General features: G+C 50.0%; 2 protein-coding genes across 2 annotated transcripts; both read right to left on the reverse strand.

The window, feature by feature from the left end:
- Positions 1–401: 401 nt before the first annotated feature.
- On the reverse strand, positions 402–4658 carry LOC102939037 (cytochrome P450 26A1). The gene is made up of 7 exons (XM_037904886.2): positions 4124–4658; positions 3709–3933; positions 3212–3499; positions 2809–2958; positions 1925–2059; positions 1423–1575; positions 402–1212 (listed from the first exon to the last, which is right to left on the reverse strand). Exons 1-7 carry the CDS (start codon positions 4310–4312, stop codon positions 871–873), a joined length of 1482 nt encoding a protein of 493 aa, XP_037760814.1. The 5' UTR covers positions 4313–4658; the 3' UTR covers positions 402–870.
- Positions 4659–7437: 2779 nt separating this feature from the next.
- On the reverse strand, positions 7438–25833 carry LOC102944483 (cytochrome P450 26C1). Its single transcript, XM_007053006.3, has 6 exons — positions 24314–25833; positions 23607–23831; positions 22912–23187; positions 18744–18899; positions 12524–13165; positions 7438–11132 (listed from the first exon to the last, which is right to left on the reverse strand). The coding sequence occupies exons 1-6, from the start codon at positions 24515–24517 to the stop codon at positions 10743–10745; spliced, it is 1893 nt and encodes a 630-aa protein (XP_007053068.2). The 5' UTR covers positions 24518–25833; the 3' UTR covers positions 7438–10742.
- Between the last annotated feature and the right edge of the window lie 1993 nt (positions 25834–27826).

Raw genomic sequence — 27826 nt, forward strand, 5'->3', positions numbered from 1 at the left:
TATAGACTACTATACATTGGACATGGTAGGGAAATGGCCTGTGTTATTTCCTATCAGTCAGCTATATAGAGGGTGGGTTTTCTAAGTGGATGACAGAAGTCTTCAAGAGTTTGAATTTGAGATGTTATAGGATTAGTCAACCTGTTTAGAAGAGTCTTAGTTGCATTTATTAAATTGGCTTGGTTAAGCCTCAGTATCTTTAACAAGTGAACTGTTTTGACTCCAGCTGGAATCTTCTCAGGAGTTGTGAGTGCAGAAAGAATGGAGGCTAAAATGCAAGACAACCCCTCCAATTTATAAGGTTAGGAAAAAAGAAACCTAAACCAAGAATTCAAATTCTTGTTTATGCCACCCCGAGCAGCTAAGTTAGTATATGAAGAAAATAACCAACATGCTAGAGATATTTGGAGCAAAGCATCTTCAAAAAAATAAACTTTATTTTAAATCATAATAATCCATAAACTTTGAACACAAAACCTAGTATCTGAAAACATTCTCCGTGCAGTTAGGTCCCATGGTTTCATATGCTTGTTAAAAGTTGAAGTGTCTCTGAATGCATACACTGTCAAATTCCTTCAAAATGCTAAAAAAATTGACAAGCTTTCAACAAGATTCTTAAATAAGAGGGAAACATTTTGTTTCCATAGAAATAAGTTACCTAATTATGGACCACACTGACCCATAATTGTAGTGCTTGAACATATCAACCAAACTTAGAATATTTAGTAGATTTTTAAAATATTTTTTAAAAAGACATAAATAACTATTATACATGTACAAGTTAAATATTTAATATTGGGTTTAGGTTTCTATAAAAAGCTATGTGTACTTTAAATGCTATAGAATTTCATCCAGTAGTAAACTTTGACCTCAGATTTGGCCATTGAAACCTATGAATTTGGTAGGCAGGTTGTCCACTGGATAGACTATGGGGCCAGTTTTCATTGTAGGGGGTCCATTTAAGAGCTGCCAGTCACAATTCCGAGCCAACTCCACAGTAAATATTTTGAGAAGGATTTTTGCGAACTCTTTGCCCACACAGCTTCTCAAGCCTCCTCCAAAAGGGATGAAACTGAACCTGGAGGAATCTTCTGGAGAGGGAGACATGAAGCGATCAGGGTCAAATTCATCCTTGTTGGTGAAGAGGTCTGCAACATCATGTGTATCACAGATACTGTAGATAATGTTCCAGCCTTTAGGAATCTGGTAACCCTGTTTAAAAAAAAAAAAAAAAAAAAGGTAGGAAATTCCAATATGTGAAGACTTCAGCTCAGAGGCAGATGGATCCCAAGATTTTAGAGAGAAATCAAAATCCCTGTATAAACTGTCAGTTTGACTTATTTTCAAATAATTACTAAGGAGAAAAAAATTACAGCCTTCAAAGGGATTTAATAGAAGCAGAGCCCAAGTAGCCCAGCTTACGTTTAACTCAAAAGTCTTGAGTGCAACTCGAAATCCTCCAGGAACTGGTGGACTCAGCCTGAGGGTCTCTTTGATGACACAGCCTGTGTACTTCAGCTGTTCCAAGACTTCTATATCCAGTTGTTTGTCTTGGTTCATGCTGCACAATAAACCCTAAGAAAAGAACATGGTTAACATAAGGCTATGCACATAAAAGCCAGGCTACAGTTTGTGGTAGCTGGACACTGCATTGCCATCACTAATGGGGTACAAACCAGTCATCAAGCTCCCAGGTAGTACAAGAGAAAGGGCTCCCCAAACAAGCTTGAATCATTGCAAACCATTTTTCAAATGGAATATTCAGCTCTTCCTAGTTAAGTTGTTTTAAGGGGGCATTAACTTTGCTTAATTAAGAGCTTTATTCTACAGTCTGTTAGAGTTCATACACTCCCTTCTCATGAAGGAGGAACAAACAGTGAACTGAATACAGAGGATTTTTAACTTCTACAGAGAAGACACCCACCTTCATTTGTAGCTCCTTTCTCACTTTTTGCAGAACAGCCCGGTGAAGCCCTAAGAAGGTGATTAGAGATGTGGCAGCACTGGCCGTGGTTTCATGCCCTCCAAACAGAAGTTCTGTTGCCGATTCTTTTAGCTCCTGAGACAAAGAGCAGGATGTCTGGGTTATTTTTTAAAGAAAACAATAAAAGTCACACACACGCACGCTATTGTTTTAAAGTACTTGAGACCACACTGCAGCGCCAAACTCATCGCCTTCTCCTCCCCTTCACAAATGCCCTTCTAAAACTGCATCCCCAGTAAAGCAGAGGGGAAATTCCGTATTTAAACGCCACCAGGGATTAGCGATATTCCTAGGCTCCACATCGACAGGCTGCGTTTGAATATAAAGCCACAGAAAGACACGGGGAGGGGGGAGAGAAGATGAGCCGATACTCCTTGTCCGGGAAGGGATTTTGGAGAATGGATGGCTTACGGAAAGGATTGCCCTGGCTTGCCACACGTCGTGTTGGGCCGTTTAAAAGGCCCGAGCACAAGAGAGGTTTCGAAAAGCACCAAGGGGGGATTTCGATCGCTGTGCGAGCAGGATGTGCCCTGGGAGCCCAGGATCCGAGGCGGTTGGGGACTGGAGCAACTTCCTCAACTCGGGGGAAAAGGGGACACCACTCATGGGTCGCCATCGTCAGAAATCCTGGCCCTGAAGCGGTTCCCCTGGCTGAGACGAGGACTTGCCACCCTGATCTTCCTTCTCCCGAAGACCGCACTGCGGGGGGGTGTACACTTAGGGCCCGATCCTGCTCCCTTTACATCAACAAGAGCGATGCCAGGGAGTTTAAAGGAAGCCCTTGGCTGGGGCTATGCAGCGGTCCCCGCGGGCGGGCGTCTCACCTGCAAGTTCAGCGGCTCCCCGTTCTCCTGCGTGTGCTCCATCAGCAGCTGCAGCGCGTCCTTACAGCCGCCCGCGGGCTGCTTACGGGCCATCTTCGCCCGGATGTTCTCCTCGATCTTGGCGTGGATGAAGTTCCGCGCCCGCAGGCCCTGGGGGCGGAGAAGGGAGCCGAAGGGCTGCGGGTCATCGCGCTGCCAGGCCGTCGCCACACGCCCCTCACCCACGCAGTGCCAACCCCCTGGGCGCACGCTCCCAACCCTGCCCCAATTCCAGCTGCCATCGCCGGGCACCTGGTGCCAGCGCCTGAGCCAGAGCTGCCCCCCGCGGCATCGCCCCCCGGAGGTGCCTGGGATCCCACCCCCCCACCCCAGGGGTAGCCCCGATCGCGGGCAGGAGCTTTACCCGGTAGAGCCCGCTGAAGGGCACATCGATGGGCAGGGAGAAGAGGTTGCGGATCATCTCCTCGAAGGCCTCCACCAGCTGCTGCTCGCTGTCCTGGTCGGCGTGACGCGGCTCGAAGCCCAGCAGGATCCTCATGGCGATGCGGAACATGAGGCGCTTCACTTCGGGGTAAACCAGAAGGCAGGAGCCGCCGCTGCGCAGCCAGCGCGCCAGGCAGGCGCTCACCTCCTCCTGGATGCCGGGGACGTAGTGCTGCAGGGCCTCCCGGGAGAAAGCCTTCATGATCACCTGGGGGAGAAGGAGAAGGCTCAGGCCGCCGCCCCAGGGGGAGAGCGCGCCGGGGCCAGAGCTCAGCCCGGCTGGCCAGGGGAGCGCACACCAGCCCCAGCCGCACAAAGGAGGGCGCCACTCCCGGAGCTTTGAGAGCGCACAGGAGGCGGCCCCGGCCAGATGCGAGCCTGGGAACTGCAGCCTGGCCCTGGGGTGGCTCGCGGTACCTTTTTGCGGAGCTTGTGCTGCCCGTCGTGCAGGTTGGAGAGGCAGCCCGACCCCAGGATGGTGCGCACCGAGGCCGGCCACTGCACCGACACCAGCCGATGCTCCCCGAGCAGGATGTGCCGCACGTTCTCGGCCCCCATCACCCGCACGGTGGGGCGCCCGAAGAGGTGGGTCTTGTAGATAAAGCCGTATTTCCGACGCTTCATCTGGAGAAACTTCCGCCGCTGGAGGGAGAGAAGGGCCGTGATAGCGGGGCTCCCGGCCAGCCGCCCGCCCGCCTCCCTGCTAGCGCTGCCCTGCCCCGCCCCGGCTACCTGGAGCTCAGCGCAGAAGGCGGAGCCGGGTCCCCGAGTCCCCCGAGGGGCTGCCCCTTCCCGAAGCCGGGCGAGGGCAGGGAGAGCTCGTGGGCCTTACCTGCAGCACCAGTTGCAGCGTCTCCCCGAAGAAGGGGAGCCCCATGGTGCCCGGGGGCAGCGGCAGGCTGCAGCCGGGCTCCCGGCCGCTCACGCAGTACAGAGCCCACAGCTTCACCGCAGCCAGGAAGAGCAGCAGGGGCAGCAGGAAGGTGCACAGCGTGCTGGCCAGCAAGGTGGAGAAGCCCATGGCTCGCGAGCGGCGCCTGAAGCCCCTACCTGTCTCCGCAGAGCAAAGCTGCGCACAGGCCGAGCCCCGCCGTGGGCCCCTTTTTATAGCCCTCCCCAGGTTGCTGCCCACTCTACCTTGGTCAGATAAATTAGTTCACCCAAAGTTCATCTTTAATTACGGATTGTGGCCTGGCTCCTCCCCCCGAAATCTTTAACTGTTTGTTTTGCGCGGTGGCTTCTCCAGGTCTCCCTCCTCCAGGAGCTACAGACGAGCCACAGAGCTGACTTTGAAAAGGTGCTAATTTCACCCGGACAATAGAGCTCGCGGGAGAGGGGGCCTCGGAGCTCAGCTCCGTGAGGGCGCTGCTCTGTAGCTCATTGAATAATCATTAAAGGATGGAATGGGGGCCGAATTGCAAACAGCTGCCAGTTCGACTCGTCAGGCTCAGGGAAGACCAGCTAATTAACGGCATCCCTTTTACCTTTATTTATCACTGATTAAACGGAGTAAGAATGTATTGACGCAGATTATAGAAATGCCTCACTTACTTTGTCCTTATGCCCAGTTACACGGGAAAGCACATACCGTGTTTATGTTTTGCCTCTGGGCACGGTTTGATAACGACCATACCCACAACCGATCTTATTTTTTAATCTCTCCTACTGCACTTTGCAGTTCAGCGGTGGGTTGTTTTTTTTAAAGACCTGAGCCCCGGCTAAATGCTGAAGAGCCGAGCAGTTGCATACGGTGCGTAGTTCATTGGACTTCGCCTGGTTCCGGGTTCGGGCTCTTGCTCGTTAGCCCAGCGGGCTGCAGCCCCGGGACCAAGAGGCGCGGACCCTGGACAGCACTAGCGGGGCCGGCTGAGCCGGGGGCTGAGCGCTTTGAACATCTCCTCCCGGGTATCCCTGGGTAGGAGTGAGGTCCCAGGACTCCAGCTGCACAGCGCTGAGTCGGTCGGATCCCAGCTTTGGGGTTATGGGATAAAAACATAATTATGTCACTGGATCACGAACAGCCGCCGCTTCCCCTTGTCCTCTCAGGTCCGCGCGTGGCCTGCAGTTCACCCCAAAGGCCCCGCTTGTATTTACGGTCAGGGTCCTGAGAGGAATCCGCACCAGGCCGGAGTAAATTCTGAAAACTTATGATGCAGCGCTAATGGCAGGTTCAAACGCAGGTCAGCGAGGGAAGGCAAGGTTATATCCAAAAGTAAACACCCTGCCTATTGCCACCCCCAGGCTTTTATAGGCGCTTAAATCATAGATCACAGCACCCGCAGCCCGGCACCTAGGCGTGAGGTTTCCGGGGCTGCTCATCCTGGGCCCTGGGGCAGAGCTGGTCCTTACCATGGTCCTTACCATGTGTGGATCGTTTTCAACCTGGGGTGACGGGTTTGCCTGTTTAACAAGCGAAGCAGTAGCCAGCACCTGTCTGAACATAGGTGGGAGGCAGATAACCCGCAGGCCGCCATAGCGTTATGGGGAGAAGACAGAGGAGTTCGGCACACTCCCCAGCAGCGGTTTAATTTAGAGGGGGGCTAAATCTCCCGGCACAGAGGCTGGGAGATAGCTACGCGTGCCTGGAAAGCAGGACTTCGCCCTGGCTGTGTGCTCCCAAAAACCGTGCAGGGAATTGCCCAGGGTCTGACGTTCACCAATAGAGCATCCAGGAGGCAGGAGTGCTTCACAAATGCTGGGAAATGTTCTGATGCGGAGCCACTTTTTATCACCGCTCTGCAGAGCCGACTGCTTGCTGGGAAAGGAGGTTCACAGGCGGTGGCTGCCACGGACCCTTTGCTCCTCCCACTCACGGCTGTAGATTTATAAGAGGTCGCTGTAAAGGTAAATATGATCCGGGCTGGAGTGACTCTCCAGTTCGTTTGGAGATCCTGGCTTTACACCTTAGCGAAACCTTACAAAAATATTTTGGAGCAAAGCTGAATTTCCCTTCTGTGCAGCCAGAGACGTAGGACGCAAGTACTTTCTGGTTGTTCGCCAAAAGAGCAGCCAGCTGCTAAAAGTTTCCCAAAACACCGATCGCTCTTCCTGCTCTGTCATGTGCATCATCTCTGAAATGTATGCTTACACCCGTCTGACTGCAATCGGTAGCTTTACAATCAGTAGGTGTTGTTGGTGCTCGGAAACCAGGTAGCTCCGGGGACCCTTTATATAACACCTGTCCAGAAATCACTGACTCGCGGTTACCGTTATAACAATAAATGCCGCAGTAAGTAGTAGAAGTATGACAGCCACTAATCATAAAGTCTTACATTTGTATCTAGCTTAGGCACCGTTTCGTAGAAATACGGCAAATGAATACAAACAAGATCCTCGATAACCTTCAAATTACAGCACTTTTTCTCCCCGTGTTTGTTGCTCACTACTTGGCTGAAATGACCCTCACAATTTCTTTTGTAAATGAGTGACTACTCTGGGAAATGTTTAAAGGGGCACCCCGAGGTTCAAAGTAACATTTGTATCTAGAAAATGTCCTTGCATCTAATATCAATAGCACTGTAGTATATTAAAAGAGAAAGAAGTTTCAACATCAAAAGAGCCGTCACTCTTGTTTATATATTTATTTACCCTGTTTCACTCAACTTGGACGGTACAAGTAAACGCTTCAGCTTCATTTTTGTCTAGTCAATTTCACTTTCTGATTCCCTGCCCAACCACAAGAAACATTCGAGAGCGATTTTTTTAACAGAATCTAAATGTTATCCCCTAATGTCTAATGTATCCCCTTTTATGTTTGCTGGAAGGCATGGCTCGGGGGGTATTTCGCCTGGTTGCTTTGGCAGTGCCTGGCAATATAGTTGTTGAACGACAATGTTTCTGTGCCGCGTGCACATTCTTTTGACTGGTTTCTAGTTCTGGGACACGACACTTAAATTTGCGTTTTTAAGCATAGGTTATTTCTAAATGGTGCAGCGTCAGCCCGGGAGGGCGAAGGGCTTTTAAAGTTTACAGTTTAATTGAAACGTAGGTGAAGTCCTAGTTCCTACATATGTATGCTTAAAAATCATTTACCGGTAAAGGGTTGAAGCATAGGGTGAATATTATACACATGCCTGCATATCGTGTAAATATGTATATGCGGGTTGTTTGCTGTGCCCAGATGTGATATATATTTGTACATTATATGATTTCAGCCTAAGTTTAATTTCCCTATTTTGTGTTTAAAATGCTCACTTTGTTCCGATTCCCCCCACCCCTCCTCTGACCTATATAAACCAACCAGTGGTTGATTAAGTTGGCGGCTTCTGAGCCCTCCAAAGCTGGCAGGACAGTTCTCTGCCTAATAGGGATGATCATTTTCTGGTGTCTCCGTATCCTCAGTGAATTGCCCTGGGAGCAGTGGCATGACCTCGGGGTTCTTTCCCATTCCCATACTCTGACCTGCTTGTGACCTACAACACGGACCGTGACATCTGAATGAACTCTGCGAGCAACTTCGCCAAGTTCACTGTCCATCAAATAACGAGATACGGTGGCCTGAGCACCGATAATTACCACAGGAAACCTTTATTATCGCCACAGCCATCTATTCTACAGTCGTCAGTCCGAAAAGAATCAAATGGTAAAGAGTGAAAGGGATAATTAAAGACATCTTGGAAGGGGGACAAGAAATTAACAGCCTCATAGGAACAAACTTTGATTCCAAGTAATAATTGCTACACTTCACTTGCAAATGCTCATGTTTATTTGAAAAACAACATCAGTTTCAAGTCTTTTTTTACTAGATTCACATTACGTTATTCAACAACGCGGTTACAGTGTGAGTGCTCGGGGTAATTATTTAGCTTGGTCCTGAAGCATCGACGATTACTTCTCATCCAAGCTGAAGGAGGAGGCTGCAGAGCTGCATTTGCCAGTCGGCTCCCCAGCCGATTAGTGCCTAGGTGAGCGGCCAGGTCCCCCCCGAAATAAAACGGAACTGGAGGTGGATCCACGGTTCGCCTACTTTTTTTTCGAGGATCACAATAGCGTCAGTAGCGTTTGGATGGATCAGTTCAGTGGTTGTGCTAATTAAAGTTAGTCATTGACACTTGTATCCACCGCCTACTGATTTCCCCTCCGTTCACCACAAAGATTCACCTTAAAGACAAGGTCAGGAGGGCAGAGGCTTCTGGTTCACTAAAGGGTCAACCTGCCAACAGCACTTAACTCCGACTTTCAGTACAACCTTTTCCAGATTTGACCTGTCACATTTGGTAGCCATGTTTCTGCTCTAGGTAGCTGAGATGTTGCATGGCGTGAAATTATGTTACCCGACTTTCTGATGTTTAATTAGAAATACTGATCCAGGTAAATTATCTGGGCGGTGGCTGCTAACGCTCTGGCTTACAGAATAATAAATCATGCCGGTTGCTCTCAGGCAGTGGGTCACCATTTAAAGCAAGGGGGGCTCAAATATTTTGACTTTTCTCATTTTGGGAGATTGCAGAAGGACAAGAAAGTTTGTTTAGGGCAGAAGTGTCATTGGAGAAAGTATCCTAGGAACCAGTGTGTCAGCCTTCACAAAGGGCAACTTCATCCTACGGATAACAGGTTTGGAGATGTAGGTGTTCTGTTCGACCTCTCAGATATCGGATACATTTTAATATTACACAAGAGCCTGACCTAGGGAAGGAGTATCCATATTTTCCATTAAAATGTATGAAAATTAATTATCAGATGTTTCCATTTCCTTGCTTCCCCTCACCTTTTAGACAGACAGTATGTACTATGTGCCTGAGTCAAAGCCCAGCAAAGGCTATCCATTGACAGGGCTCTGCCATCGTGCCCTCAGTGAAAATGAAATAATGTATTCACTCATCTATACAAATCATACTTAGTATTATCCTGAACTCTCCTCTCCATGCTCCAATGGAACTGCCATTTCCATTCATGGACATGAAAGGTAGGCATCACATTATAAAACATTTGTGAGAAATTCTTTTACAAGCGGAAAAAGAAAAATCCCGGAATTGAAGAGTAGAAATGGCAAGGCAGACAGTATTCAGAGACCCTCTAATAGGCCAGTCAGCCCCCAACCTTAACTCCACCTGAATCCATTTTTAAGCCATTGTACACCACATGCTGCATGACAAATGGTCTTGTTGCTTAATGCTGCTCTGATAGTTATTATAATGTGACTCTCACTATAAATATTGAAATCATTATTCTGGAAGAGGTACCAGAGTGTATGCGCAAGAAATGGTTTTCCTTCTTTAAAATCAGGAACTTTTCAGTCAGAATCAAACAGTTAAATGTCCCGACTCTTTAAATGTTTATTTTAAAAAGATCACTTCCCTGTTGAAATCTGATTCTCTCATGCAGGTTTCAACCTGCAACTAAACTCTAGTCTAAGGCACATTTACTTTGACCATGGGATTTAATGATGGATCCTTAATAACAGCAGCACAGTCCTTACTATAATACAGTGTTAATGTACAATATTAATATACGGTACCATCTGATGAACCAAAATGCATGTTTATCATATAGACTCTAATGGAAAGTGCAGGAGTGAGATGAAATACAAACTCTTTACATCAATCTATCGGAAGTTAGAGAGTTATCAGAAAGTTACAGATAATTGGGATGTATCTGACAAGTTTGGACCTGTCGGATTGCAGCGACTCCTTAGATTTTTCTCTTTTTAAATATCCATGGAAATTTCTAAAAGGCTATGGCCCAACGTGATGAACCCCACTCCCCACTTACATGTATCCATGTATCCCATTGGGCATAATTCTTCTGCATGTGGAACCGGAAATTCCAGGCCATCTCTAGCCATGCTCTGTAATGAAAATGGGCTAGAGACAGTTATTTCTCTCTCCCTTCTGCATTTTTCTCTATCCAGTCAGAAGGAAGGGGGCAGGAGGGCTGACCAGGACAACAGCGTGGCTTGGAAGGATGTTCAGTGGATAGGGCGTTCCCCTAAACTTTCAAGAGTCAGGTGAGAGGTAGCAGACGAATCTATGTCCTGGGGGATTCTGTTTTAAAATCTAGAACCGTTGGTTTCTCTCCCCCAGCCAACACCTTTGAAGTTTAAGGAAACTGCATACTTGGATCGTGGACTCTTTCCCTGTGGTTTTGACTCCTCAGAGTGCAGCTGGGCCCTGATTTTCCCCACCGGGGGGTGCAGTGAGGATGTCACAAACCAAGCCTTTCTAGTGTGAGGAAAAGGGAGATCTCACCGGAGTTGCTCCTGCATCCGGAGCCCCTCTCCTGTTGCCGTGGTGGGCAGCAGCAGGGCACCGAGAAGGAGGGGATGGGTGGTCTAGGCCCCCTCTCAGCAGCTGGATCCCAGCCCCGCTGCGAAAAGGAAACGGGCCCAGGGGCTCAGGTGGCGCTCTCTGTGTCCGGTCGGTACAAATCCTGGTGCTTGTCCCCCTCTGCGGCTGCTTCCCCTCTTCGCCCTGCCAGCAGCCCGCCCCAGCGCCAGAGGCCTGGGCGACGGCTCAAGCTTCCCGGGACCCCTGGCGGCGGGTGCTGGGGCCGCCGGGCTGCAGGGGGTGGAAGAAGAGCTGCAGCCCGTCCACGGGATGCACAATGGGCACAGTCTGCATCTCGGGGAAGCTGGGGGTGGCCAGCTCCCAGCGGGCCGTGCGGACCAGCTCGATGGCCAGCAGCTTGAGGATGGCCTTGGCCAGCTCCTGGCCGATGCAGCTCCTGACCCCACCACCAAAAGGGATGTAATGGAAGCGTCCTGCCCCCTTGTCGTCCCCCTGCCGGGCCGAGCCAAACCGGTCCGGGTCGAAGCTCTCGGGGGGGCTCTGGTACACGGCCGCGGTCTCGTGGGTGTCTCGGATGCTGTACATCACGCTCCAGCCCTTGGGGATCTGGTAGCCCTGCAGGGGAGGCGGGAGAGGACCATCAGCTAAGGGGCAGCTGGCACCGGCGCTGGGGGCCCCTGGCCTTGCTGAGCTGCTCGAGGGAGAATCATAGAATCACAGAATACCAGGGCTGGAAGGGACCTCAGCAGGTCATCTAGTCCAACCCCCTGCTCAGAGCAGGGCCAATCCCCATTTTTTGCCCCAGAGGCTGTGCTGCTGCTGCTAAGGATTGGGGCCCTGGGACCCGTCTCACTGAGAAACCTGCCCGATCCGTGCCTCCCCGACACCAGCGATCCGTTCCCTTCGGCCGCCAGAGGGCGACACGCCGCCCTGCCCAGAGCCCCGGACCCAGTTCCCACGGACTTCCGCTAGAAACCGGCTCTGGCTTTCTCCAGGAAGGGCGGAGATGCTGGGGTGTTGGGTGGGATGTTTAACTCGATCGGGGCCGGGGCGCCTCCCTCTGGGGGCCCTGGATGCTAAACTAACCACCCTTTCTAATGCGGCAGCTTCGGATAAACGCCCCTGCAGGACACAGGGGTTAATGGAACTAACTTATTGCTCTTCCTCCGTGCAAAACCCTGCTGGAGCGGGAAGGGCACTGGGAGACCAGAATCCTGCTCGCCTCGCTCGGGCCAGTGGTCCCAAGGACACAAACAGGGCTCGTGTGATGAGGCCAGCTGGATCCAGGGCCTGTTCCTTCAGCTCTTACTCAGACAAGCAGTCCCACTCCTGTTGTGTTCACTGGGGCTACGGTGCCTGAACAAGACTTGCTGTCCTATTACTTGTAGAACTGAGCCTGCCGTGCGATTGTGCGGTTCTATACTGCTCTGTTTCGTTGTCATTTCTTGTGTTCACGCTGCGATATTGTCACATTTCGGTAGTTGCTGATTTAGTAAACTCAGTATCATTTGATTTTCAGGGAAGCCCAATACATTTTGGGGCCCTATATAAATAAATTACTTTACAAATAAATAACCAAGGATTTGATCTCTAGATGCTTTCATGTTTTCCATTTTCCGTTTTAAGTGGCCAGTTAGCTGTGTGCAACATTCCCCTGTATTCTGTGCTGCTTTCTATAATGTTAAAATGCAAAAAACAGATTCGGTGTAAATTTATTTTGCATTCACTCGGGTGTACCTGCAGTTGGCAAAATGTCATATCTTACATCTTAACAAGTGTTTCACACTAAAGATAAACTCGTTCTACAGACAAGTGTTCATAGTCGCACAGCTGCCATTATTAGGAAATCAGCCCTTTGAAATACCCAGAGGTCACTAGAGAGGAAGAAGAAAATGGTGTAAAACTGTCTGATAAGACACGCAGATACACATAATAAATGAACTAAAGCTGCTTGGCTCAAAGCCACACCCTAGTCTTTAAACAATTGCAGAACACAGATAACTTACATCCAGCTCAAAGGTCTGCAGGGCAGTTCTGTAGCCTCCAGAAACGGGCGGCAGCACACGAAGGACCTCCTTAATCACACCGTCCAAGTAGCGCAGACGGCTCAACTTATCCAAGTTCATCTCAGGCTGACAATGACACTCTGCCCCTGGAATCACTGGCCCCGTGGGCACCTCGAACCTGCTGGCCGGCTGGCCGGCTTCTTCTTGCCTGGGGTTTGAATAATGATCTTTTGTATTCAAACTAATTGCTTCTGGTGTCATTCTGGTTAACGTGGGCTCCTTAAGGAGAGGAGGCCGCCGGATAAAACCACCCCCGGCCTCTCCTCCTGCCTTTAGATCAAGTTGCTGACTTTGATTCTTCGGCGTCCCTTCTGGCGTGGAGCGGAGACGCTGCTGAGAGTCACTGTCCTTCCTTTCTTTCTCCAGGACCATCGGTGTACCTTGACAGGATTCAATACATGGGCGGTTCTTTTGGGAGACTGCAGGCGAAAGGCAATGGCCCTGCCGATGCAATTCATGGGACACCAGTTCCTGTCTTATTTTTTCTATCGCCGAGGGGTGTTTCAGTAGCAAAAGGATCAGAGACGTGCTGGCACTAGCAGTGGTGAAGAAAGCAGCAAAGATCAGCTCAATCGCTGACTCCTGCGAGATAATCAAATGTGACAGTTTTAAATGCATGTGTGTTTTAATCTTCAAATCATACTCCCACCTGTTCCCTATGAGCACAGCTGTCTAGCCCCACGTGGCCTGTCTTCATTTCCATCATTTGAGTGTTTAGAAACTAAAATCTCTTTAACTTTACAGGACTTGCGTTCCTTTGCTAACTGAGTATTATACTGCACGTCTACCACTTATGTAATGGATTGGTTATTCCACTACTCCCTACGAACCTGCAACCATTATCAGTAAAAAGAGAAAGAAGAGGAGTAAGAACCTGGCTGAGAATTTTGTGAGCAAAGGTTATCCTCACACTTAGCCGTAGAGATTTGTCCTCAGATGCACACCGGGGTCTCCGTCTGCCAGACACTACATTTGATATGTACAGATTCTTCCACTTTCTGAGAAAAATAATCTCCCGAATGGCATGTCTTCTACAGTGGTAGTGGTGGATATTGGTCCGGGAGTCCTAGGTTCCGATGCTACCATCTAAAACAGGTAACGTTTGTTCAAATGCCCCCTGAAGTCAATGTGAAGACATCAGGTACATGAATAGAACTGGACTCAGGCCAACAGTGAGTAAAACTAATAAGAAACTTGCTGTGTCATCATAATGTATGTATGTGAACCTCTGCAGATCTGTAGCAAATAGAGAGTTACCTAGACGCAGATGTTTGGCAAATCCCGGATTCTTCGCTTGCCCCAAAGGCAAGGGCATGTCAGAGTCTGTAGATTAACAAACGTTCTTATTGCTCGATGACAATAGTGGAACATCTAAAATCCTGTCAATGATCTTCGATGGTTCAAAATTCCCCGAGGCTATCAACCTTTCTCCCATACAGCCACACTGTGCATAGATGTGCCGCCACTTGAACTAAATCGTCTGGGCTGGATTTTGCAAGGTGCTGAGCTAAACATTAAGGGAATTCTCCTACTCGTGTGTGTCAAGTTAAGGGCTTTGCTGGATTGCCTCACCGTGTTCAGCATCTGGCAGAACCAAGCCCTGTATAACAAGTAATGGGACAACCACGGAAGAACTCCCGACACTGTCCCCCGCATGCCTCCTTCCTGTGCTATTTAGTGTTGGGTGAAAAACAAGCCAAAGGATCCAATTGCTTCCTAGAAGCAAAAACTGAAGTGCTTTGCAAAGGAAAACAACTGACCCAATTGTCCATTCGATGCTTTACAGACAAGTTTGTCACAGTGTGGCTCGGGTAACTCTGCACAAAGCCAAGCCACAGAATGATCCCAGACAATCAAAGCGGAGTATCTGCGCAGGCAGTAGGCAAAACATCCATCAGGCATGGATCCTCACAACCGTACAATCACGGCCTTCTAAGGACCTCCCTTAAAATATTACAGGAAACCAGCCAGCCCCTAGCTAAGTCATGGAAGGTTAAATACTGGAAGTTTCTTAGCTCCCCTTTCTCTTTCCCACCGATACAGAAATCAAAGGAAAAAGTGCAGGTCTAGGATGTGAACTATGACTATGAAGCCAGCATTCAAAACTATGACCGAAATATTTGACAATAACTATTTTGCCTTTCTGTAACTATGTCTGTCCTAGTTCTGGCTCTCTAATGCACACTCAAGGGACTGCTGTTGCTGTGTATTCACAAGGCTGAGCATCACACCTCCCAGATGTTGTGTAGAATACACACAGTTATGCACAGAATATACACCCAGTTAAGCCTCCCTAATAGCTGCTAAGGTAAAGGGAAGAGAGACAAGTTGGGTGAGATAATATCTTTTATTGGACCAACTTCTGCCCAGGAGAGAGACAAGCTTTGCAGTTACAACACACCTGCATACCGTGTATCAGGAACTTGGGATTGCCAGAGACTGCCGGTGATGATCTGGAGGCAAAAAGAGGGCAGTAGGTGGTGACCTAAGAGTGGGAATGTCTCCAGGACCAACAGCCCCCTCTCCAGGTGAAAGCCTATAAGAAGGGAAGGGGTGAATCCAAAACACAGCTGTGAAATCCTGGCCCCATTGAAGTCTATGGCAAAACAGGGGGATTTGTCGGTGTGCTGGCTCTCCAGGATGTATAACATGTAACAGAACGGGGGCTGCTTCCCCCCCCCCCTTGTGTGCACATGGCTCCCGTAGACATGAGCAGGAACTGGGCACCCCCGATAACAGAACCTTCGCAGTACTACGGCGTTCGTGCTCGTGACCGCAGTGTCCGGGTTCGCCCACCGCGCAGTCACTGCTGCACCGGGGGGATGCTGAGTTCCCCTCTGGGTTAGTCTCTACAGCGCTCATGTTGAACTGAACATTGTGTCACCGCACAAAGGATGAAAATAAAGCAGTTCGCAGCGAATGAATGCGGCTGGAAAGAACGTCCTGGCGCTAAGATATTTTATTCATCGACAAAGTATTTTATTTATTCTTTTAGAACCAACCCAATTGGGCGTTTTGTAGACCTCACCTCGCCTCTTATTCAGTCTGGTTCATTATGGAAACAGCCTCAGGAGTATCCTGTTTTCCTGAAAACTTTAATCTCACCTTTCTTGTGACTTTAACGCAATGGTTTATAGTTTAATCTATTTTAGTGCGTTCTCAGAAAGCAAAAGGCCCAATCCCTGCCACCGTGCTATACCCTACGTGCTCTTTCCCCTTTCCGTGGCTTTCGGCTTTTTCTGGTGGTTTCGATAAAACGGTGGGCTTTTTAACCTGGGTTGTTGCAAGTCCTGGTTTTGTAAAGCACATGCTGCATTCATTCCCCGAGTACAATTCCCAGCATCTCGCGGGGGTGGCAAGTGCTCTTTGAAAAGTATTTAAACACAAAGCGAGTCAGGAAATTAGCGTACACTCTCAGAGATGCGTACCCAGTGCTGTAAAGCACCTAAGATTTTTTACCTAGTCAGATCATTCCACTAGATTCATATTCCGTCGTCATTTTATTGTAGTAAAAGGCGCTGCCACATTAGACAGTAACCACAGATTATTTTATAATCCACAGGAACGTTTCTTTATATGCATCTGATGTAGGAAGTTTCTAACTGCACCGCCAACAGAAGTGCATATCAATATACTAACCCACGCTGACTCCCTGCCCATCACTGTTACCTCGACTGGGATGAGCTACACCAGCCTCTTAGCTTTGGCTTTATCCGTGGGGGCTCTCCAATTGCTCATATAATTATTTTTTGAATAATATGCATTAGGAATGCCTGGGTATAATCTGGCAAATATTACATTACAGATACCCGTGTTTAATTTCACAAATATAGTTATATTCACCTCTTTTGACTAATGTCACATACACCTCTTCTAATCACAGCTAGCTGCTCCTGGAGAATATTGTTGAGCATTATTTACAAATTAGCGCTTTCTTTTTGGCCAATAGTTTAGCTTTTCTTAAACATCGAGATCGAATTTATTTGGTCATTTTAATTAATCTCTAAAATAGATTATTCTCCTAGTAAACTAGTTATACAATGTACAACTGCTGCGCTACACAACCCGTGGCAAACACCCTCTTTTACTCAGGAGAAAAGTAGTTTATAGTTCCCTGTTTGCAGATTGGATTCCCCTTCATGGAGTTCCACATAGGATAGGCTTTGAACCACAAACAAATAAACCAACCAAACCTCTTCATCAGGAGAGCATTGTCCCATTGTAAATGCCGGGAAAGTGAACCACAGAGAGGTGAATGGGAAGTGACAGAACCCACATCTCCTGGATACCAGTCCAGTGGTTTATCTACTCGGCCACGCTGCCTCCCCACAAAGAATCCTGCCCCCTGGCTCAGAGCCAAACGGTGCTCTTTTTGCGACGCGCTCAAAGTGAGAAGATGCCAGGAATGGGGAAGATTGGAGAGAAAAGACCCCCTAATGGTTCCTTCTCCTGCCAACGCAGGATTGTTGGAATGGGCCTGTCGTGTAAGGTCTCTGGAACTTAATGTGCTGTGATGTTGTTGTTTTGTAGCATAAGCTAAACTGATGGAGCTGGGTGTTCTGTCGCTGTCCATTTTGCTGCCTACACTAAACGCCTAAGAATCTCAGGAAATGCATAAGGACTTTTACCGCTATTAGGAGGGATGCCAACAAACAGTGATGAGTTTCCATGTGGAGACAATGCAATTCTGGCCACACAATTCCAGATTTTCAGAAGCAAAGATTCAGAACCTTTAGGAAAACAGGTCACCTGCTCCTAGGAGATAAAGATCTGGGGTGAAATCCTGACCCCGCGGGGGTTCATAGGAGTTTGGAGTCCACTGAGCCACGATTTCATCCCGGAGGAAGCTAAGCAGCATCGTTTTTACCATACAAGTTAATAGTATACCCTGAAACTGGCTTCACATATGCTTGGAAAAGAAGGTGACTTGGAAGGCCGTCAATATTTTGGCAGTTCTGCCAATATGGCAGCCAAACATGCCTGTATTTTGGAAGCCCAGAGCAATAAGGATAGAAGCTGATTCTCAGCGGGAGAAGAGAAAAATAGGTTTTACAGTAAGTCCTGATTTTGGATTGATATCTCCATATGATATCTTAAAACTCAAAATTATAAATATACTTCAATCAGCTACTGCACACGCTCAAAATTATCCCCGAACTGCATAAACACTAGTTCCGATTTTTCTATATGACACCAACAGTCACACCCAGAATAGCCTGGTGGTAGGCACTGACTCAATACTAAAGACAAATACTTTCTCAATTCTTTCTTTCAACTGGGAGCTTTGCCTGAGTAAGAACGATAGGATTTGACTTAAATCATGGTGCTGTCTCATGTTCACTATTCCATAGAGCAGATCCACATTCTGAGTAATATAATTAACCAGCTGGTCCTAGGGAATGACCCAGAGTCCATCATTCCATCTCAGGAGTCATTCTGACATATTGTTTCAAAGATTTCTATGTTTACTGCTCCTGGAACACAGTGGCATGATCCATAGGCCCCGCTGCAGTAGGCATGGAAGTCTGTGAGGACTGCACAATCGGGTCTATCATATCAAAGATAATATTTTGAAGTGTATTGAGAATACATGGATACGCAAGGAGCCCCATCGGAGCTGCACAAATCTAGCGGTATTCTAGTAAAACCAGGCAGATGCCTGGAAGAAAAGCCAAGAGGATAAGGTAGGAGGGCAAAAGAGGCATTTATTTACTTTTAAAATATTAACTCAGTTCAAATGCAAAGCAATTTAACCATGAAAAGGATGTCTGTAGGGCTGGCACACTCTTCCTAAGTGTCCGCCTCACCTGCTGTCTGCTGAGGCTTGGGAACTGGTGAGATGCTACAAAGCTCACCTTTCTCTGCTCAACATCTACCTTAAGTGTTGGGTGTCCAATCCCTCTTTCAACATCCTTGCATTTCTATGGGGTTTGGGTTTTTTTTTTCCAGACCCTTATTTCATCGCGGTGGACAAGCGATGTTTAGTGCCCAGGGGCACTTAAGGTGAGGAAGACGGTTAACTACAAGCTTTGTTATTGTTTGTGATGGATTCTCCCAGAGTGGGTAAAACAAAGGCGGAGGCCAGCAGATATCAGGTGCCCCCCAAGCAAACTGCTTTAAAGACAGTTAGAAACAAAACAGCAAAGGAGATTCTCTTTACCTTCAGCTCCTGCATGGTGAATTCTTTGCCTTGCTCCTTGGCACTGTTTATTAAGAAATCCAGAGCATCACCATGACCTTCCGAGTTTTTTCTTTGTAGTTTTTCCATTATGGCTTTCTCCATGTACTCATGTAACATATTCCGGGCTTTGATCCCCTGCGAAGAGTCAGACATGGTTGTTCAGAGACTGTCCAACCCAGCCATAGTGAAGCACTGTAAGAAAAAACCCAGAAAAAGACCCTACCCAGGATGAATAGCACTCAAGGACCCCAAGAATCCTATCCCTCTTATTCTAATACCAATAGCTCAAATCCACTCTCCTTTTGTGCTCTGAGTGGTGCTTCAATCTGACACCTCGCAATTAAAAGACTAGGAAGGACAAATTCATTTGTCTATGCTAGAGACACAAGGTGGGTGAGGTAATATCTTTTACTGGACCAATTTTTGTTGGTGAGAGAGTCCAGCTTCAGAGCCACACAGAGCTTTTCTTCAGGTCTGGGTTTGTCTTTGTTGGAACTACTTGGCACTGGGCGGATAGACTGTTGGGAATTGGGTAATTTCTCCCTGTGCTATTCCAACACACCCTGTAAAGGGTAGTACTGCCCAAGGAACACTGTGGGGGGGGGGGGGGGGGAAGAGGGAAGCAGTGAAGCTAGAGGGCTGATGCCACAGTGACCTCTTGATGACTCCCATGAACAAACTCAGCTTCTGCTATGTCCAAAAGAGGCTCTCTGGTACCTGGATAAGAGAGGATGACTTGACAAGCCTACCCCAGTCTAATGTTGGCCTCCAGAAACTTTCAGGGGCTTTTCAAAGGCAGTGACAAAGGGGTTAGCTATTCCAGATAAGTATACTAGCTAAATATGTGATAATCACACCCAATTGGTTGTGTGTAAATGTATCTGTCAGAAGGCTGCATTTCCATTAAAGTAACCCTCCATGCAACCAAACATCTAATAGGATATGGAAGAGTCAGCTCCGAAGCTGTCACTATGTGAAATGGAAGTGCATTCGGAATGCAAGGTGTGTGGTTCTGTAACAAGAAGCCTGTCTCGTGTGGGCCTCATCCTACTAGAGATCACCCTACTGCAGAAGCCCAGAGGCAGGATAATCTAACCTGAAAGAAATCCATGCACAGATTTGCTAAGATTATATTATAACAGAGTCATATACAGGAGGTCAGACTAGATGAGCTGGTGGTCCCTTCTGGCATTAAACACTATGACTCCATAATAATATGGTCACAGGCCACCAACACCACCCAGCACCTGCACAGTAAACAGAACAACCAAAATTAGACCAAAGTATTATAGCCAAGGTTGCTCTACTCTTCCCATTACAAGACCCTGTTTATATGCATATAGCTTTGCCAAACTTAAACTGTTGGGATGAAATTTTTTCCATGTCAGGTGTCTGCATCAGGCTGAAGTATTTTAGCAATTTTTGGCCCAAATGGTTCAGCCTTTTCCATGAATGACACTAGTGAAAAATATGTTGTTTTACCCATGTTAAAAGATTATGGCAATCTTGAAGAGTCTCTAGCTCCCACAGGGATTTGGTGCAGGGATGAGAAATTTGTCAGGGCGTGCCCTTTATGTCAGGGATGAGCCATCCCTGTGAAAATTCACCCACATTTGGACAAGTTATAAGCCTTTGACTCTTGCTAGATCTTGACAGTTAAAAACTCTGGAAATTCCATCTGCTCTGGGCATGCTCCAGCTTGGGGCTGCAGGGAGCTGGAGATGACTTCAACTGAAATTGTAACTCTGGGCTGCTGCAGGCCATGCCAGAGTCAGGCACTGGAACTGAAAGCACAAGAACTATCTTTCCTATGCTCTTCATGCCCTGTCCCCCCTGCAGGCATCAAGATAGCATATAAGGGGAAGCAGCCTGATTTGAACGCAGAGGGGACAAAAGCCAGATGGGGAGTAGATTAGAAGGAGGCTTTGAAGAGAAAACACAGGACTGAGACTGAAGGCTGTCCCCAAGGGAAGAGAGGAGAGGATAAACTGGGACTAGGTGTTGAGATGTGGGAGACTGGGACTAATTGGACAAAGAGACTAGGACTCGCAGCTGGGTGGGGTAAGATGGACTGGGAGCTGGATGGGATGCGGGGTGGATGGTTCATAGGTTTTAAGGTCAGAAGGAACCATTAGATCTAATGTGACCTCAGAGGAGACTGTGACTAGCTGGACAAGGAAAATGGGAACCAATGGAATGTGGGGAAGGACATGAGGAAAGGAAAGACAGATCTGAGAAGAAATCAGTGTGCTGGGGAAAAACTGGGATTGGCTGAACAAACAGACTGGGACAAAGAGCCTGGGGAGGGAGAGAAGACTGGACCAAGAGCCAGGGGAATTGGGACTGGCTGGGCGTTGGGCAAGTACACTGGGGATCAGGAGCCACAGGGCCTGGGTGAACTGGGCCTGGCTGGGCAAGGAGGTTGGGAATGGAGGGGATATTGGGAGTAGAAGGGGACAGGGTAGAAAGGATAAAGCTTGTGGAGTGGGGGAGGAGGGAAGAGGCAGAGGAGTCTGTGCCCACTAGACACACTCCCCTCCAGTACCTAAAATTGAACCCAAGATTCCTGAATCTCACCATTCCTTTGCTGTCAGCAAATATCTCTGAAACCCACTGGCAAAGTGAGTGTCTCCTGCTCCTCTAGTGAATGATCAGTTATTCTGTTAGCTCATGTGGCAGAGGTCTGTTGGGTAGATCTAAAGGTTCCCACCCTGTTGATGACCCATGTGAATGTCAATATGATGCCACATAACAGAAGTTCTGTTTTTTCCATTTGTTTTCAAACTCCTAGGAAATTACACACAAAAAATTGTGTTTAATGCACACACCCAAGAAATCATCCAATGTAATCAAATCTACAGATGAAGCTCCCTATAGTGATAGGCTCAAGAAACTCTATCTATTTAGCTTAACAAAGAGAAGGTGAAGGGGTGAACTGATTACTGCTTGTAAGCTCCTACCTGGGGAACAAATATTTAATAATGGGCTCTTCAGAGAAAGGTATATAACACAATCCAATGGAAGCTGAAGCTAGACACATTCACTTGGGAAATAAGGCCTATATTTTTAATGGTGAGAGTGATTAGCCCTTGAAACAATTTACCAAGGGTTCTGGTGGATTTTCTGTCACTGAACAGTTTTAAATCAAGATAGGATGTTTTTCTAAAAGATCTGCTCAGGGTATTATTTGGGGGGAAGTTTTATGTCCTGTGCTATACAAGAGGTCAGAGTAGAAGGTCACAATGGTCCCTTCTGTCCTTTCTAGCCCTCTCCCACCTCATAACCCACAGAACTACAGCACAAACAAGTCAACAGACTATACACTATTCAGGTAATAAATAGATGTTAGCAAGGACTGTCTCAGCCAAAGAAAGTGGCATTCTCTGAACCAGCACACAGGTGCGGAGAACTCGTGTGCTCCCGATGTACCTTGATAATAGCAAAGCCAATAATTTGTGGAAAGGAATTGGACAGATCACTATCCTGCTGAGAATATTGCATCACAGAACTGAAATTTACTCCAGGGAAAACTCTAGATGTAACATGCTTAGCAATCAAACATTATATAAGAAAAATTGAAGCCAACAACACAGAGAGGTGCTGGAAGTAAATATATAGAAAAACAAACAAACAAAAAGAAATGGCTAGGAGGAGGAGTAATTAGAGAATAGTCTGTAATAAGAGAACAATCCGACACTATAAGAAACCAGTGCAAAAGAAATGGGGCAAAATCTAACTGATCACTGCGACTAATACAGCAATGAAACCTGTTTAAACGTGACTCGTTACCCACTCAGGGACATGTCAGGGGTAAGAGATCCAAAGAGGGAACTCCTGAGGGGACGGGAGGAGAAGGCGATTCACTGTAGTTTAAAATGGCAATAGCGATCCACCTTTCATTACGAAAGCTAGAACACATGCATGGACCCTTATGGAGCAGGGTAAGAGTGCGTGGTGGGCTTTCATGGCTCTGTGTTATTTACAGTTCTCTTTAACTTCCTGGAGACCAACCTTGGCTTTGTTGGCTACTTTGGCGCTGGACTTTTATTTTTTTAAAGCAATGCAGCCTATATTCGGTAGGTTGCAAAAAGACAGAGCAGAGGGAAGCAAAGCGGAGCGAGTCGGGCATGTAACCCTGCCACAGTACCTTGCGCAGCCCACTGAACGGTATGTTCAGGGGCAAGGAGAACAGGTTCTCCACCAGCTGCTCAAAAGTTTTGGCCAGGTCCTTAAACTGCTTTTCTTCCAGGCTGAGGCCCAGCAGAACCCGAGCTGCAACGCGGAAAGTCAAAGTTTTAGCGGAGGAATAAACCGCGATGGAGCCAGGCTCCCTGCACCAGCCCCGCAGCTCCCAGCTCACGACCTTCTGGATCCCAGGGAGGTAGCTCTCCAGGGCAGCGCGGCTGAAGACTCGAGCCAGGATCTAGGGAGAGGGGAGGGAAGAGAGTTAAGGCTGGTGGTGCTGCTGGCACTGTCTCCGACCTGCAGCTGCACAGCCAGGGGAACTGGGGCTACTCACTTGGCAGTCGCCGCCAATTGGCTTCCTGCTGGACCGAGCTGCCGGCTCAGTGACAAGAGCCTGGCCACGAGGCAACGTGGGCTTCGCAGGCTGCAGAGGGGTGAATTACAACCGCCTTCCCTGGACCCTAGGCCTCCGCCCCGCTCACACAGCCCCTCGCTGCCTGCCCCCCACCCCCCCGCAACGACAGAGGAGTTTTACACACGGCTCCAAACGCCACCCTCCAGGTCAAAATCCCCCGGGCACGCGCGTGTGAGCAGCGCTGTGCCGGTCCTTGCCCTGCCCGCCTCCCCCCCGGAGCGCAGGGTCGCTGCGGAGCGCACCTTCCTCCTCTGCCGGTGCAGCTCGCCGGTGGAGCTGAGCAGGGTGTTGGAGCCCAGGATGATCTGGGTGCTCTGGGGCCACTGGGTGCTGACCAGGCTGTGCTCCCCCAGCAGGATCTTGCGGACGTTCTCCGCCCCGGTCACTCGGATGACGGGCTTGCCCAGCAGGTGGGTCTTGAACACGTGGCCGTACTTCTCCCGGCGGGAGCTGTGGAAGCTGGAGCCCTGCAACCAGCCGGCAGGTCAAGCGGGGAGCCACCACCGGGGCAGCGCGCCAGCTGGCGCGGGTCCGAGGGGCGCCGGGCAAGGCTCGGATCCCGCCAGCCCCATCCCGGGGACAGACCCGGCCGCGCTCAGCGTTGCTGGCTGCGGAGCCCCGTCGCCCCACACAGGTCCGCGGCTCCTCGGGAGCAGGAGGGGAGCTCGCTGCGCGGAGCCTGGCGACCTCCGCCGCGAAGCCTGCAGGGCGGGGGGAGCCCAGCTCCGGGGCCCACGTGGCTCAGGAATGAAACGCATTTAAATCCCTCCCTCACGTTTTAGTTAGTTCTGGGCGTCCCAGGAGCAGCCTGATCCTAGGGGCTTGGGGTCGGAAGGGAGGGGGTGGTGAGACACCTCCCGCCCGCCCCCAGCAGTCACCTGGCCTAGCAGCCCGGAGACTGCCCGCAGCCCCCGCCGCAGGGGGACACGTGCTCGCGTCCATACTTTACCTGGACCAGCCAGTGCAGGGTCTCCCCGAAGAACGGCCACCCCATGGAGCCTTTGGGGAGGGGCAGAGCGCTGCCCCGGTCCCTGCTCAGAGTCCACCTGAGAGTCCACAAGTGCCGGGCCACGGTGAGGAGCAGCCCCAGGGCCAGCACGGCGGTGAGCGCAGCTTCGAGCCAGGACAACGCGCTGATCCCCGCCAGCAACATCTTCGGGCTCCCGGCCGCGGCTGCCGCAGCCGGATGCCCTGCGTCGCTTGTCCCCCGGCAAAGCACCTCTGCAGCGGGCTGGGAGAGCAGCGGACTAGGCTGTCGGGAGGGAAGGAACAAGACAGGCAAGCCCTCGATTTCACAGTGCCTGGAAAAGCCCCACGACAGCGCGCGTGGCTTGGGAGCTGTTCAGGGTTTGCAGAAAGGTGCCCACGCTCCGTCCCTGCCCCTCTCGGCTGCCGCCTGGGCTACGTGCCCTCGAGCGGGTGAGTGGCCGGTGACACCGGCCCCTTGGCAGAGGATGAGTGATTCCGAGTTAAAAAAAAGATCAGCCGCTGGGGTGCGATAGCTTTGCTGCCCGGCGCTGCCCTCCAAGCGAACCGCACTTCATCGCACGACAGTTGGCGGGCTGACATTTCCTTTTCTCCGAGCAAAGCCGGCTCCGCTACTCCAACAGAGACCCTAGATAGCAAGGGAGTCTCCTCTACGCTAACGTGTCCGCCTCACTTCACTCCCCCACGGGTCCCAGGTTTGCTAGAAACCAGAGCTTCGGGATGCTGAGAGCAGCAACCCAGGGCTCCGCTGGAGAAACTTCCCGGCTTAATAGGTGGTTGGTGGCGACTCCCCTAGCGTGGAGCAGCCAGCGTCCGGCTGACTTTCTCCCTTCATCCCCAAAGGGAGAGCTGGGCCTCTGCCAGAGCGGCACCAGCAAAGCGACATCTGCCAAAGCCCCTGCGGGGCGAAAGAGAAAGAGGCTGGGTACTCACGGCTTCCCATAACTTTTGTGGCGATCGCAAAGGCGAACGGTCCGCCGGCAAAGTCTGCAGCCCAGTCCCTCTGCCCCCTTCCTCTCGCCGTCTCGGTCCTTTTTAACTATTCTCGGCCTTTACCAGTTTTATATAGATATTGGGTGCCTACTCTCCGATCCACCTTCAGAGATGACGTCTTTGCTGCGTACTTAAAGAGCGTGACACGGTGCAATGATTGGAGCCCGTGAGAAGTGAGGGTATTGATTGAAAGAGGGTGGGGAGCTGAAGAGGGGAGAGAGCGGCTGTGACAGATCCCTGCAGCTGGAGGGCTGGGACCCAGGTCACCAGTGACCGCCAATGCACAGGGTCACTCACATTCTCATCCTCACCACAGCAAGCCTGCGTGCCCCTCGGAGTCCAGCGGGGCACAGCGCCCCAGCCTGTAAGCCCCCAGCCTTTCCCCCAGGCAGGGCCGGCTCTCGGTTTTTTGCGGCTCCAAGCTCCGAGAGGGCAACTGCCCAAGTGAAAAAAACAAGGGTGGCCGGAATGCCGCCCCTTGAAAAGTGCCGTCCAGTGCTTGGTTTGCGGGGGCCTGGAGCCGGCCCTGGCCCCCAGAGTCTACCACTGACTCCACCGAACCCCCCAGGATCCGTGTCATTCGTTGATGCTGATGCTACTGGAGACGGGACACAGGTCTCAGCCCGATCGACGTGAAGTGATCCGTTATTTTAATAGTGTTTCAGAGGGAACGCTGCTCTCCAGCTCTTCTTTCCTCTCTCCAGGGCTCTCCCTGAGCCCCGTCCCCCACACCCGCCCCTTGCTCGTTTGCAGTTCATTCAGGACCCCCGTGTGCAAGGCGGAAGGTGTTTTACTAGAAAGCAGCGCTGGCAAACGGATGTTTTGCGGCTTGCACACTTCGTTTCCCCACCCCAAGGGGCGCCTGCCAGCCCCGCTCCCGCTCAGCCCGAGCAGGGCACGAACACGCGGGGAAGAAGCTGCAGACACACGGGGTTCTGCCAATGGAGGGCTGAGAGCCGGGTCCCGGTGTATGTTGGCACAGGCCGGGAAAAGGGTTCCCAGTGGACTGCAGGTAGACAGCCGTCTGGGCTCCGGTCTGGCGGCTGACATTACCTGTAGCTTCCTATCTGACTCCCGGCTCAGCAAGTCATTCCAGGGCAGCTACACTGCCATGAAAGGAACACTAAGCTGGCCTAATGCCTTGTGCAGAAAACACCGTGCCGGGTAACTGTCTAAATCCGAACCAACACGTTCCCGCCCTAAAAGCTGCTGCAGGCATTTTAACGTTGGGCCGGGTATTACACACTCTCGTGCCATATTAGGTACGTAGGAAGATCTCTCCCTGATGTCACTGAGAGTTTTGCCTGCGTGAGAAGTATGGGATCAGGCTAATCCGAGCCAGTTTCTCCGCTGAGTCCTTCTCAGGAGCGGTATTGCCGCAAAGCAGATCGCTGCGCAGCGCGAAAGCCTGGGCTTTCCCGGAACTGTCTCCTCTGGAAAGCCTTGCTGGCTCGATGCGGGGCCGGCTCCTGCTCCCAGCCGAAGTCAACCGGAGTTGTCCTATTGGCGTCAATGGGAGCAAATGTCTCTGGGTTCTAGTTAGTCTTACCCTGCTGGTCCAAGGGAAAACTCTCCCTCCCTTGGTCAGGACAACAGCTTTACACAACGTATGCACAGCACATGTACCTCCCAAGGCACTGGCCTCTGGGAGCTGGATGCAGCCTTTTCTCGCAGTAGTCCTGCGCCCCATCTCCGCTTGCTAACACAGCTCCAGTTGCATCCTTTGGCGCGGCGGCATACAGGAGACACCTGTTGTTTGTTTAGATGCCAAGGTTCAGTGGCGCTCCCTTCCCTGAAATCTAGAGGCCCCTCTGGACAATTGTCTCCGCTTTCCTTTGCTCCAGGCCTGATTAATCCTGTTTGCTGGAGGTACAGCTAGCAAGTCCAGCTCACTCCATCTATTGCCCCTGTGACCCAGGCGTAAAGAGGCTATGGGTGGTTAGCAGAGCCTTACTATATACGAGAAGGAGTTGTGGGGCAAAATGACGCCGGTCAGTCTAGGTCCGCAACTCCTACAGGGCAGGTTTGCATTTACAAAGGGGCCGAAAGAGCTACGGAAGCTCATGGGCCGGTGTCTAACGCATGCTACAGGAGGGCGCAACACAAACCCGTTCTGGGGGCTGTTTAAAGGGCAGTTCTGGGAGCCGGACATTTCTTAATTCGCACTCACACCCTCTATTTTCAAAGCAATGCGCATCCCCCAGACAAACACGGCAGAGTCCGAGCTGGGTCAGCAACTCCCCACAGCCTGTTTAACACTGGTTTCAAACGTCTGTATTCCCCTTTAATGTGAGACATTTGAATGATCCCGAAGGATAAAATCCCCCCGCTCTTCGCACCCCGCCTGCAAGCAAGTCCCCTGAGCCTCTCCCTTTCCTCGCGGGCATTTTCCGGGTGAAATTCCACTCACGCCCTTCACATGGATTTTTATAAGGGCTGAGCAGGTTCCTTCCGAGTTAATCATTTGCGGATCTGCTGGGGA

Source organism: Chelonia mydas, chromosome 7 (genome assembly GCF_015237465.2).
Source record: "Chelonia mydas isolate rCheMyd1 chromosome 7, rCheMyd1.pri.v2, whole genome shotgun sequence".
Classification (NCBI taxonomy): domain Eukaryota; kingdom Metazoa; phylum Chordata; order Testudines; family Cheloniidae; genus Chelonia; species Chelonia mydas.

Coding starts and splice junctions, on each gene's coding strand:
- LOC102939037 (XM_037904886.2), bottom strand. CDS start 4,312: ATGGGCTTCTCCACCTTGCTGGCCAGCACGCTGTGCACCTTCCTGCTG. Junction 3,500..3,708: donor AGCACAAGCTCCGCAAAAAG/GTACCGCGAGCC, acceptor CTTCTCCCCCAG/GTGATCATGAAGGCTTTCTC. Junction 2,959..3,211: donor CCTTCAGCGGGCTCTACCGG/GTAAAGCTCCTG, acceptor CTCCGCCCCCAG/GGCCTGCGGGCGCGGAACTT.
- LOC102944483 (XM_007053006.3), bottom strand. CDS start 24,517: ATGTTGCTGGCGGGGATCAGCGCGTTGTCCTGGCTCGAAGCTGCGCTC. Junction 23,188..23,606: donor TGCACCGGCAGAGGAGGAAG/GTGCGCTCCGCA, acceptor CCCTCTCCCTAG/ATCCTGGCTCGAGTCTTCAG. Junction 13,166..18,743: donor TCACCATGCAGGAGCTGAAG/GTAAAGAGAATC, acceptor ATTATCTCGCAG/GAGTCAGCGATTGAGCTGAT.